General features: G+C 38.1%; 1 protein-coding gene across 2 annotated transcripts in view; it reads right to left on the reverse strand.

The window, feature by feature from the left end:
* Window positions 1–2,128: 2,128 nt before the first annotated feature.
* The window catches only part of S1P (membrane-bound transcription factor site-1 protease), a 92,171-nt gene continuing 80,417 nt past the window's right edge, over window positions 2,129–13,882 (reverse strand). For both annotated transcript variants that reach the window (XM_076196773.1, XM_076196774.1), the window contains exon 14: window positions 2,129–4,416. In XM_076196773.1, the coding sequence (XP_076052888.1) occupies window positions 4,238–4,416 (179 nt within the window). In that variant the 3' untranslated portion in view covers window positions 2,129–4,237. The remainder of the gene's footprint in view (window positions 4,417–13,882) is intronic.

Genomic DNA, 13,882 nt, shown 5'->3' on the forward strand with positions numbered 1-13,882 from the left:
AAATCTGATCCACGCAACCCCTACCTGTCCTAAACTCACACTGTTCCTCTCCTATTCCTCTCAACAAAAAACCTCCCATAAGCCTTCCAACCTACTCAACAAATTGATCCCTCTGAAACTACTGCACTCACACTTGTGGACTTCTATAGGCACTCCTCCAGTATTCTACCCTCTTTTTAGACAATTAAACAACCTCATGCTCTCATCATTAACTGCTTCCACCTCATCTTTCCTTATTTCTCCTCCATTTTCCTTATTCATCACTGTCATTTTCTTAGTGCTTCCCACTGCAACTGCCTTTCCTTCCCTATTCTTCTTCACATTTAGTAACTCCCTGAAATACTCTGCCCATCTTCCTCATACATTATCATCTCTCCATCTGCACCTACCTTTTCTTCTTTACTTGATTCACCTCCCCTTCCTCTCTTTTCTTCCAAAACATCTTTTATTACTTTCAAAATTTCCTGTCATACTCTTACTTCATTTCCCATCTGCTCTCCTTTATCTTATGCTTAACTTCTCTTTTCTTTGTACATTTCATATGATTATCTCATTCTATTTTGTAACCAATCTGTGAATGCTTGTTTCATCTCTTCTACAACCTTCTTCGCTTCATCATCCCACCACTCATTACCCTTCCTTCTATTTCCTCCCATCCTCCTTGTTCCACACACCATCTTTGTACACCTTGTGACTCCCTTCTTGAACCATCTGCATTCCTCCACTCCTAGTTCTCCTCTGTCCTTCACCCCCTCCCTCTCCTCTCTCCATTTCTTCTTGTACTCCTTCTCCTTTTCTTTCTCATTTAAACAGTTTACTCAAAGCACCTCCCTACCTTCTGCCCTTTGCCTCTTTCTCCATATATCTTCCACTCTCAATCTACCTTCCAAAAAATAATCTGATATTCTTCCTACGCTTCTCCTAGTTACCATTATATAGTCCATTGAAGTCCTATCTACCACCCTATCTCCCATGTGTACTTATGCTTGTCCTTCTTCCTAAACACTGTATTTCCTATCAACTCTTGACATATCTCCACCATCACCTCTCTATGATTTTTCCTGGAACTCCACACTTCCCAACCACTCCATCTATTGGTTCATCTTCTACCCTACATTAAGATCTCCCAGTAACACTACATTGACATTTCTCTCTAAACCCTCTATGCACTCATTTAAATCTATCCAAAAAGCCTCCCTTTCCTCTACACTCTTTTCACTACCAGGCCCAAATGCACTTACAAAAATCTACATCTCCCTTCTCAGTTTCACCTTCATCCACATTAACCTTGAAGAAACCTCCTCCCACTCCACCACTCATTTACCTATCTCCTCATTTTCTAGTATAGCCAGGCTCTACTATTCTCATAAAAACTCCTGACTGCTCTCAACAGCACTCTTCCCACCTCATACATCTGCAACATCCCCCAGTGCCTCCCTGTCACATACCTTTTCCAAATCCATAAAGGCCCAAAAAAACATTCTTACCCTTTCCCTAAGCTTTCTCACATAACCACCCCACCACAGAAATCTGATCCACACAACCCACTGTTCTTCACCAACTACTCCCTATGTTCCTCTCAATCAAAACCCTCCCACAAGCCCCCCCAACTACACTGAACAAACTGATCCCTCTGAAATCATCACACACTTGTCCTCCTCTCCCTTATAATGTGGAACCACACAGGCACTCCTCCAGTCCCCCCAGCACTCCACCCTCATTTAGACAAACACCAAACAACCTCACCAGCCAGCCCAACATCATTGTGCCTCATTTATTTTAGACATTAGAATAAATGTTATATTGTTGAACATATCTGATAAATACGTGCAAAAACAATGATAAAATGTCCAGTATGTCCTGAAAACATGAAGAAACTGACATCAACAAGGTTATTAGTTGTGATGACAATCCACAGATGAGCACACTCTGGGTCAGAAAGGGTTGGTGTGAGGTTCAGAAGTCACTGGAGGTGTATCTGCTTCTCACACCATAAGATTTTTTTTTTTCAAAGCCATAGGATAAATCTGCTTTCTGCAATTTTGAAAAGAAAAAAGAAAATTGGCAGGGACTTAAGGACCTCAAGCCCCCCTTTCCTCCTTTACCTACACCTATGGGTAATGAAACATTTGTACGAAAATTGACTTTATTTTAGGACTGAAACTATTTACATGATAAAAGTCAGTACACCCAATTAAAACCATATTCATTTCCAGAGACTCCATACCAATGCAATTTTCTTTCTTTTTTAAAGAAGAAAAAAACAAAACAAATCCCAACCAATGGCTAAGTACTTTGAATCCATTGTTTATAAAATGACCAGTACATTTATAAGGCCAGTGATTAAGTAGTCAGCACTAAAGAATAAAACTAGTTCACATCAACACAACATACATGTAATAAGTAGTAGCCAGTACAGAAGAATCAATTCAAATGGCTTACATCAACACAAGAGTTGCTGATAAGGAGGTGTGTTAAATGGCTTTTAATGTGTACAAAGTGTGTGCTTCGGCTCTACCAACCCTCTTATAATGGGGTAAGGATCATCCTCTTACAATACCTTTCATTCCCTTTAAGACAAACATCTGCTTCCCACCCTGCTACATGCAACTCCAAATACCCAAATCTCTACTCTCTCCAACCTCTCTCCCTGAAGACCTACATCCAACTCATTGTCACCCTACTCTCATACAGCTCATCACCCCATCCCTAGACCTCTCCCCCCCAATACACCCTCCTAAACTGTCACCAGTTGCTCTTGACCACCCCCTAACCTAGCCACAAGTATAGTGCATCTGAAAACAACTGGCTCACCTCCCACTTCCCTTCACTCCCAATCAATCTCCAACCCCCTGCCTATTACTCATATATCTACCTATACCACCCCATCCATATATATGTTGAATACAACACCATACAACCCCACACTAAACCATTCTCTTGACTCCCCATCCCAAGTTCTACTTATGCAAATCACCCAACCTCCCTCCCATAGATCTGCAATACATCCCACAATGCCACCCACCCCATCAACCTTGTCACATACATACATTGTCCAAATTCATAAAAACCCAAAAGATATCCCCATCTCTTGCCAAAAGCTTCATGCATATCTCCCCAATGAGAATCTGATCCATACTCCCCTTCCAAACCCACACTGCTCCCCTCTGCAACCACCAAAGCCCCATGTTCCCATATCAATCCTCTTAACTACACCCTCCCATACATCCCTCAAACATCACCCAACAGACAGTCCCCTCCAAAGCACACTCCCCTCCCCCCAATACACACCAAATATATGTGTACACACACACACACGAAAATCCTAAGGCCATATCATCAGTGCTCCACAGGTTTGCTCAGGTTAGCAGTGAAGTAAAATTGAGAGAGAAATTTTTTTTTTTTGCTAAAAATGAGTAAGTGTGCCTTACAGAAGCATAGATTACATAAAATTGTACCATTACCTCCTTTACATTTTAACCAATTCATAGATATTACACTTCAAGTTAAAAAAATTCATAGATATTACACTTCAAGTTAAAAAATTATAATTTTGCCCACATTCTTTTTACATGACTATTCTGTTCCTTAACAATCTCTTCCATACCAGGTGGTACTTTTCTCTTTTTATTCTGGCTGCTACCCGGCTATTTTACTTATTTTCATGGAAGTCCCTCAATAAAGGAGTTGATTTCACTCTACATTTGTGATCTACTTTACATAAAATTCTTATGTTGATGATACCCACTACCACCATGATTTACCTATCTGACTGTGACAAGAGAATAAACTACAACTGCACCATAAAAATTGAACCAATGTTTCCTTAATCCGATTCATACTTGCTGCTCTTGCAAACTATCATTACCAAGTATATATCTGGTACATATAACACACTATACTTGCTATATAATTGAAAGCAGTAGTTTACAAAAGGTTATAACCAAAATTAAGGAAATCTTCCACTTTCTCAGGCATGAAGCCAATCATACACAGGTGCAGTTTCTATATCTTTGGTTGAGCTTTAATCTAAATACTACTATCTCCTCTACCACTTGTAAATTACTATAATTACAAATTAGAGGTGGAAGCCAAGCTTGAGCTTCATACTTACTTCCACCTTTTATCTGAACAATATAGTGATGAATATATACAAGACTAAACTACAATATGTGAAGCCTAAAATCCATACATTACTCTTAAAATGATTTCAGAAAATTATTCACATAAAATTATTTCAAACAGAAGGAAGGCGTCCATTGATGGCTGCCAAAACAACTTTTCTAAACTTATTTCTTCGACGCTTGGGCCTGTTTCGAGTACAGTACCAATAACAAAATAGCAGGGCCAGGAGCAGCAATGAGAGAACTGCTAAAGTTGGGATCCGTTCCCTGTTGTAGAGGGATGGAGCTAGGCCTGTAAATACAAATGGTTTGTGTAGAATAATAACATAGTAGACTTGTTCACAAAATGGAACTATACATGCATTTCTCCAATCTACTAGCATCATGATCAAATTGGTTCAATTTTTTTTTCCAACAAAAAACATTTCAGGTAATGAACAGTGTCTCAAGTGATGAACATGCAAACCACCAACAACAGGGAGTGATAAGCTGGCAGTATTGGCATGATAGCGTCAGTTGTAGTATAGATTTTGCTTCATACACATCTGCAGTATTAAATTTTTCAATTATATTGTTATATCTCACATTACAGACATTTTTAAATGTACGCAAAAACAAACCTCATTTGAAAATTTTTAGTGAGATAGAAGTCCAGAGAGTCTCAAGCAGAGCTGAGTGGTGCTACGAGACAGGAAAGAGTAAGGAAAGAAACCCCAGAAAGACAGTTACCTGATAAGAAGCCCAGTGAGATGAGACAGTTACCTGAATTTTTATGGAATAGATATAACAGGGGGTATGGGATAGCAGAATGGAACTATAGTGGAGAAATGTTGGAGATTTGTATCAAAGGAGAAATGATGATAATGACTACAATGTGTAAGGTAAGTATAATTATATATGGACTTGGGTGGTGGGTAAGAGGATAACTGAGAAGGTATTAACGGACTATGTACTAACGCCCAAGAAGACTGGAAAAGTACTGGGTGAAAATATGTTCCAAGGAGTGGGTAGTGGATTGTCAGATCATTATCTGGTGGAAGTGAAAATGAGAGTGGAGGTTAAATGGGGAAGGAAGAAAAATTTGGGTGGCAGGGAGGTGGTGCTGAAGGTGGGCAAATAAAATGAGGAAGAACACCAGGCAAAGCTGAGAAATATGGGATGTAGTAAAGGATAATGGAAAAACAGAAGTAGAGGAAGCATATGTATGTTTCAAGTGCTTAACCTCTTCAATATGAGTCATATTCTTGTATTTACCTAGTTGTATTATACGGGAAGGGAGCTATGCTGGTGGTGACCCGTCTTTGTATCTCTCCACATCAAGTTTTATCTTAAAATCTTGTATAGTGTTAGCACATACTGTTTTGTTGTCTAATTTGTTCCATGTATTTATCGCTCTGTGTGGGAAACTGTTCCTTTTCAAGTTTTTTCTATAACTATCCTTTTTCAATTTTTTTCCGTGTCCTCTTGTTTTACCGTTGTCCCACATTAATAAGTCGTTCCTGTCTAAAACTTCCATTCCTTTCATTATTCTGTAGATAGCAAATCTCCTCTTTCTCTTCTTTGTTCCAGAGTTGGTAGGTTCAATTTGGATAGTCTTTGCTCATATGTTAGTTCGGCTAGTGTCGGTGCTAGTTTTGTTGTCGCTCTTTGTAATCTTTCTAGTTTCTTAATATTCTTTTTGGTACTGGGTGTCCAAAGTGATGCTGCGTACTCGAGTTTTGGTCTTATTAGTGTAGTAAGTATTTTCCTTATCATTTCTTCGTCCATATAGGTAAATGCCACTTTGATTGCTCTCAATAAGTTGTAGGTTTCTCCGAACATCTTGTTTATATGCTTATCTGGTTTCATGTCCTTTCCAATCATCACTCCAAGATCTTTTTCATAGTTTGTTTTATTTATTTTTTCTTCCCCAATTCTGTAATCTTTTGATATTCTATTTTTACTCTTTCCAAATTCCATTATGCTGCATTTCTTAATATTGAATTTTACTTCCCACTTTTGAGTCCAATTCCATATTGTGTCCAGATCTTGTTGCAAGGAGTTGCAGTCCTCTTCCGTTTTTACCTTCTTAAGTAATTTTACATCATCTGCAAAAAAATTTATATAGCACTCCACACCTTCATTCATGTCATTAATGTATACAGCGAACATGATTGGGGCCAGTACTGATCCTTGCGGTGACCCATCTTTGTATCAAGTCTTTTCATCAAGTCTTTTCTTAAAATCTTGACGTGATTGCACACACTGTTTCTTTGTCTAATTTGTTCCAGGTATCTATCACTCTGTGTGGGAAGCTATTTTTTTTTCAGATCTCTTCTGTATTTGTTTTTTGAGTTTCTTTTTATGTCCTCTTGTTTTTCCATTGTCCCATTTCAATAAATCATTCTTATCTAAGATTTCCATTCTTTTCATAGTTCTACAGATAGTAGGTCTCCTCTTTCCCTTCTTTGTTCCAGAGTTGGTAATTCTAATTTGGACAGTGTTCATATGTCGTTTTGGAAAGAGTTGGTGTCAGTTTTGTTGTTGCTCTTTGTATTCTAATTTTTTTATATTCTTTTTGGTACTGGGTGTCCATAGTGTTGCTGGGTACTCAAGTTTTGGTCTTATTAGAGTAGTTAAAACTTTTTTTATCATTTCCTCGTCCAAATAGACAAATGCCACTTTTATTGACCTCAATAAGTTGTAGGTTTCTCCAACTATTTTATTAACTATTTTATTCTAATTTGGACAGTGTTCATATGTCGTTTTGGAAAGAGTTGGTGCCAGTTTTGTTGATGCTCTTTGTATTCTTTCTAATTTTTTTTATATTCTTTTTGGTACTGGGTGTCCATAGTGTTGCTGGGTACTTAGTTTTGGTCTTATTAGAGTACAGGTACTCCTCGTTTAACGACCTACTCGGTTAACGACAACTCGGAGTAACGACGGGCTTTATGACGTCGTTTAACGTAAATCTCCCGAAGTTACGACGTCGTGTATGATAATTAAGTTGGCTGAGGCAAATTTGTATGATGTTATAAATGAACTTGCACTTGGATATTAGCTGTGAGGTAAAGTGTTCTGAAGCTTAGGTCTACATTACCATCCTGCAAGCTGCAAAAACTACTTGGGGTACAGTGTACAGGTAGTCGTCGACTTATGACCTATGCGACTTACGACTGATCGACTTTACGAACACGATATAGTCCAATAATATTTAACATTTAATAGAGTAATAGAATTGCAATGTTATGTCTGGCAGCGCAGAACAATTACTCCGCACGCCGCGAGACGCTAGTACGATAGTTTTGGCAGGCTGCCGACAGCGTCAGCATCCCAGCCAGCTAAATATTCTTTCAATTTTTTGTTTGAAGTAAAATCTTTCCTAATTTTGCATTGCATTTTGTATTTTTGTATTTCTATATGTTTTGCAATTAATAAAATGTAACAATATTTTTTTATGCCTAGGCTAGTTTGTCGATAACAGTATGTTCGGTACAGTACGTAAACGGAAAGAATGTGTTTTGAAATAAAAAAATTCCTAATTTTGCCTTGCATTTTGTATTTTTATATGTTTTGCAATTAATAAAATGTAACAGTAAAACTTTTTTATGCCTAGTCTGTTGTCGATAACAATATGTTCGGTACAGCATTTTGTATTTTTATGTTTTGCGATTAATAAAATGTAACAGTAAACTTTGTTTATGCCTAGTCTGTTGTCGATAACAATATTTTTGGTACAGTACGTAAACGAAAAGAATGTGTTTTGAAATAAAAAAATGTCCGAATTTTGCCTTGCAATGATTTTATTGTAACCAACAAAAAAGTATTTGTAGGTCAAAGATAACAGGACTTTATTCAGTATGCGTAGGCCTAGGCTACGTTTCCTAACGAAAATTATAAAAAAGTTAATGAATATTAAACAACGTAGCTCAAAGATAATAAGATTTTATTCAGTATGCATACGTTTCTTAAAGAAAGTCTGATGGTAAAATAATAAAAAGGTTAGAAAATACTCGTACAGTATTAGATATCATAGGTTAAAGATGATAGGATTTTATTCAGTATGCTTATGCCTAGGCTACGTTTCCCAAAGAAAATCAGATAAAATTATAAAAAGGTTAAGAAATACTATACAACATAGTTCAAAGATGCTAAGATTATTTCAGTATGCTAAATATAATATACAATATATATATACAGTAACAAAAATATTTAAAGGGTAATATATACTGTATATATATATATATAAAGACCGACTTGCGTCCAGATCGACTTACGACCTGTCTGTCGGAACTGAACTCGGTCGTAAGTCGACGACTACCTGTATACCGGTAGTGGTAAATTTTTAGTTTCGACCATGGGCGCAATATAACAATAGAAAATTAATTGTTAATTTTGTAAATTATAATGTATCAATGTAATATGCAATTTTGTGAGCGGAAATGAAAAAAAAAAAATGCTAAAACAGATTTCGTAAGATAAATTAATTCGTCTAACCTAAACTAAACTAACCTAACCTGTGTTTAATAAATCATTACCTGCAAATTAAATGTCATCCGGCTCGTCCTCGTTGTCGTCGTCGTGAGTGACGTTGGCAGACGACAAGATGGCGTCCCGAGCCTATGCTACCGACTTCGTTCATTAGCATATTTTCTTGTAGCAAGGTATTTTCTACTTTCATTTCCGCCCACAAAATTGCATATTACGTTGATACATTTTAATTTACAAAATTAATAATTAATTTGCTATTGATATATTGCGCCCATGGTCGAAACTAAAACAATACCCCGGTATTCAATATAGAATGTCAGCATACGCGGATTTGGTCATATACGGTAATTTTAGGAACCTAACCACCGTAAATAAACAAATAAAGCTTTAACGACGACAATTGGGACCAGCGCGCCGTCGTTAACCGAATTGGTCGTTAAGCGAAAGTGTATACATATACGTACATGTACTGTATGTACAATGTCCAGCAATACATGTATCTTTATTTTCGTGTATTTTCCCTCTTTTATACATACATACATACATATACCAAGGCTTTTTCCCCCTTTCAAGGGAGGTAGCCAAAAAGGGAAAGGCATAAAATCACTCCCACCCATTTAGGGATGAAATGGGTGGGAGTGATTTTATGCCTTTCCCTTTTTGGCTACCTCCCTTGAAAGGGGGAAAAAGCCTTGGTATATGTATGTATGTATAAAAGAGGGAAAATACACGAAAATAAAGATACATGTATTGCTGGACATTGTACATACAGTACATATACCAAGGCTTTTTTCCCCTTTCAAGGGAGGTAGCCAAAAAGGGGAAGGCATAAAAACACTCCCACCCATTACATCCCTAAAATACACTCCACACCCCTCCCACCCTCCCTCTCATCTGAGCACCTCCTGGATGACAGGTCATCCCTGCACCTTGCCCACCGCCCTGTACAGTACATGTACATATATGTATACACTTTCGCTTACAGTACATGTACATATATGTATACACTTTTGCTTAACGACCAATTCGGTTAACGACAGCGCGCTGGTCCCAATTGTCGTCGTTAAACGAGGAGTACCTGTAGTTAAAACTTTTTTGATCATTTCCTCATCCAAATAGACAAATGCCACTTTTATTGACCTCAATAAGTTGTAGGTTTCTCCAACTATTTTATTAATATGTTTGTCCGGTGTCATATCTTTGCTGATCATCACTCCAAGGTCTTTTTCAGAGTTTACTTTTTTATATCTTCTTCACCAATTTTATAATCTCTCAATATTCTGTTTTTACTTTTTCCAAATTCTATTATACTACATTTCTTGATATTGAATTTCACTTCCCACTTTTGAGTCCATTTCTAGATCTTGTCCAAGTCTTGTTGTAATGAGTTGCAATCCTCCTCCGTTCTTGCTTTCTTTAGTATTTTTGCGTTGTCTGCAAAAAAATTCATATAACACTACTCCACCCATGTCATTTATGTATATAGCAAACATGATCAGGGCCAGAACTGATCCCTGCGGGACACCAAATGTCATTTCTTCCCAATTTGAGAATTTATCTCTAATTACTACTCTCATTTTTCTCCTAGTCAAGAAGTCTTTCATCCATTCCAATAATTTTCCTCTGATGCCACCTATTGATTCTATCTTCCTTATCAGTTTATTGTGTGGTACCTTATCAAATGTCTTTTGTAGGTCCAGAAAGGCACAGTCTGCCCAACCATCTCTCTCTTGTATTATGTTTATTAATCTTGAGTAGAAGCAGATCAAGTTTGTTGTACATGATCTTCCTTGTCTGAATCCAAATTGATTTGGATTCAGTATAGTTTTTTCTTTCAAATGTTTAACCCATCTATTTTTGATTACCCTTTTGCAAAATTTTGCTACTGTGCTTGTCAGGGAGACTGGTCTGTAATTTGATGGGTCTTTCTTGTTTCCTCCCTTATAAATTGGTACAATGTTTGCCTTCTTCCAGTCCTGTGGCACTTTTACTTTTTAAGTGAGAATTTAATTATATTGTATATTTTGTATATATTGTATATTCAAGGGAGAGCGACTGGAGGAAGTAGATAGTTTTAGATACTTGGGTGCAAATGTGGCGGGAGAAGGTGGAGGTAGAATGTAGATTGAGAGAAGCAAGTAAATGCCTTGGTGGATTAAAAAGTGTAATGAGGAATAGACATTTGGGAATGGAGGCTAAGAGGAGACTGTATGAAGGAGTGATTGTGCCAACAGCACTGTATGGGGCAGAAACATGGAACATAAGAGAGGAAGAGAGAAGGAGTTTGAATGTGTTTGAGATGAGGTGTCTGAGAAGTATGATGGGGGTTACTAGGCTAGATAGAGTGAGAAATGAGGAGGTGAGAAGGATAACAGGGGTGGAAAGGGAGTTGGGAGATAGGGTTGATGAAAGAGTATTAGGATGGTTTGGACACATGGAAAGAATGAGTGAAGAAAGATTAGTAAAAGAGGTATGGAAGGCAGATATGGAGGGAGTGAACATGAAGGGACGTCCTAGGATGAGGTGGATGGATGGGGTGAAGTGGGCTTTGGGGAAGAGGGGAATGTCTGTTGAGGAAGGACGGGAGAGGACAGAAGATAGGGGTGAATGGAGAATGGTTGTATATGGATGATGTTGTGATGCATGAGGTGGAATGGGCGGGGATGGGGGGTGAGGTAGTATGTGTGAGCAAAATTTGATGCAGCCCGAAGGGATTTCTCCCCGTCTTCTCCTTTTATGCATGGGGGGGATGGAGAGGGGGGGTCGCCGATTTAATGAAGCGGCCTTGCTGTGGATGTGCTGTGTCTTGCGACACTGCTTCTGACCCAGGGCAGTGGACAAGGTGCAGGGATGACCCGTCATCCAGGAGGTGCTAAGATAAGAGGGAGGGTGGAGGGGTGTGGAGTGTATTCAGGGATGGAATGGGTGGGAATGATTTTATGCCTTTTCCTTTTTGGCTACCTCCCTTGTAAGGGGGAAAAAGCCTTGGTATATGTATGTATGTATATTTTGTCTGTTAATTCTTCCATGCATTCTTTCAGTATCCAATTTGCAATTCTGTCTGGACCATGTGATTTTCTGACATCAAGGGTTTTGATTTGGTCGCTGATTTCCTTTTGTTACAATTACTTCTTTCATTGAGGGGGATCTCTCTCTCTATTTCCTCAGTTAGGTGAGTTTTCTATTGTGAATACTGATTTGAAATGGTTGTTCATAATTTCAGCCATTTCCAGTTCTTCTGTATATTCATGTTTACCTTGGCACAGCTTTTCTATTTCTTGTTTGTTCTTCAGTTTGCCATTTAAATACCTGTAAAATAGTTTGGCTTCTTCCTTGCATTTTTCTATTATTTCGTTTTCATAGTTTCTCTTTTCATCTCTGCTTATTTTTACATACTCATTTCTTAGTTTGATGTACATTTGCCATTTAATTGTTTTCTTGTCTCTTTTCCATTTCTTCCAGGCTTTGTCTCTTTTATCCTTAGCCTCACTACACCTTTTGTTATACCAGCTTTTTATGTATGTTCTTTCTATTTTTTGTTGTGGTATGTTTCATTTAATCCCTCATTGTATGTCTGTTCGTATGTATGTGTAATCATTCTCAAAGTTTCCATGAGAGTCATATGATCACCATTCCTGTATACACTGCTTCTGACCCAGGGCAATGGACAGGATGCAGGGATGACCCATCATCCAGGAGGTGCCAAGATGAGAGGAAGGGAGGAGGGTGGAGGGGAGTGGAATATATAGGAAATGGAATGGGTGGGAGTGGTTTCTATGACTTTTTCTTTTTGGCTACCCCCCGTGTAGGGGGAAAAAGCCTTTGGTATATGTATGTATTTCAATTCTTGTAATGTGAAAGTGGGATGAATGTGTAATAGGATATCTTTATAAATATATCTATATTATTATATAATTTTGGGTGTCTGTTGTTTTCTGTGTGAAAGGGAATAAATGGAACTAATTGAGCAAATGGCAACTTAGGGAAAATTACAGTGTGCCCAGAAGGATGCGCCAGTGAGTCGTTAATTATAGAGCGTGAGTGCATGCAGAACAATAAAGCAGTGATACATGTCCGTGTCTATCTTTAGTGCCACATCTCTAAATGTTGAATAAAACTATTATAACATAGTAACATTCAATATTTGTACATGAGTCACCCCCAGATTCTGTGAACTGGTTTGATAAAAATTTCTGGGTCTATTATTACTCAGAGTAAAAGAGAATGAGAAATATAGCAGTACAGATTGACCTCTCATTAACGGACTAAAAGGGGGGTAACGGTGTCTGTTGATGTGAATAATCTGTTGATTTGGAGTGGTTTTTGTGTGTGTGTGTATTGGGGGGGAGATCACCTCTTAAGTTCTATAAAATCATAGTATACATACATACATATTAATGTTTTCCTTTCTGATACTGTTCACAAATCAATAATTCTCTTAAAATGCTCAAATGTTCATAATAAGCCTGAACGTCACCGTTAGCAGAGGTCAACGTAAGTTATGAGCGTGTCAATAGCCTGGCGCACCTCCGACATCTTGGGTTTAACTGCCACTACCTCCTTTTCCTCCTCACTGCCACTCGCTCCCTCCTGCTTGTTGCCAGCGAGAACAGCTTCAGCGATCTCCTCCATTGTGATTGCACAGCACTAAACAATAGCACCAAAAACACTGAAAACACTGCAAACACAGCTAATAAACATCCAAACGTCCACACCGATCACAATCTTGTTAACTAGTAAACAAAACAAAGTATGCGCCATCACGCCATCAGCCACTCAGCGGACAAACGCCAAACTAACGGACGCATTCACCCTACCCACGAAATTTAGACTGTCGGACCAGACCAGCGGATTTCTGACTGGACAAGCGGATTGTGTCCGTTGCACCCGATATCCAGTAATGCGGTGTCCGTTAATGAGAGGTCAATCTGTAACTATATTTTATAATGTGAGTAGTGTGATGAATTGTACATATGGCAGCTGATGATGTTGCGCATGAGAATTTGACTCATACTGAAGTGGTTAATCATGTCAAGAAAACCACTATGTGAGGACCAAGTCTTTATTGGTACAACATTTCACTCATTCAAGCTTTATAATGTACCTGATAAAGTCAAATGAGCAAACCATTGTACCAATATAGACTTCATCCTTACATGGTGTTTTTCCTCACTTACTTGCTGGCTGTTACCTTTCTCTTTCATCAGGGTTAATCATAATCATTAAAAGCTGAGGTGGTTTGGGCACACAGGAGAAAATTATTGAAGAAAGACTAGAAAAAATATATG

This window comes from Oratosquilla oratoria, chromosome 13 (assembly GCF_046742065.1).
Source record: "Oratosquilla oratoria isolate Oo_2021 chromosome 13, ASM4674206v1, whole genome shotgun sequence".
NCBI classification, from domain to species: domain Eukaryota; kingdom Metazoa; phylum Arthropoda; class Malacostraca; order Stomatopoda; family Squillidae; genus Oratosquilla; species Oratosquilla oratoria.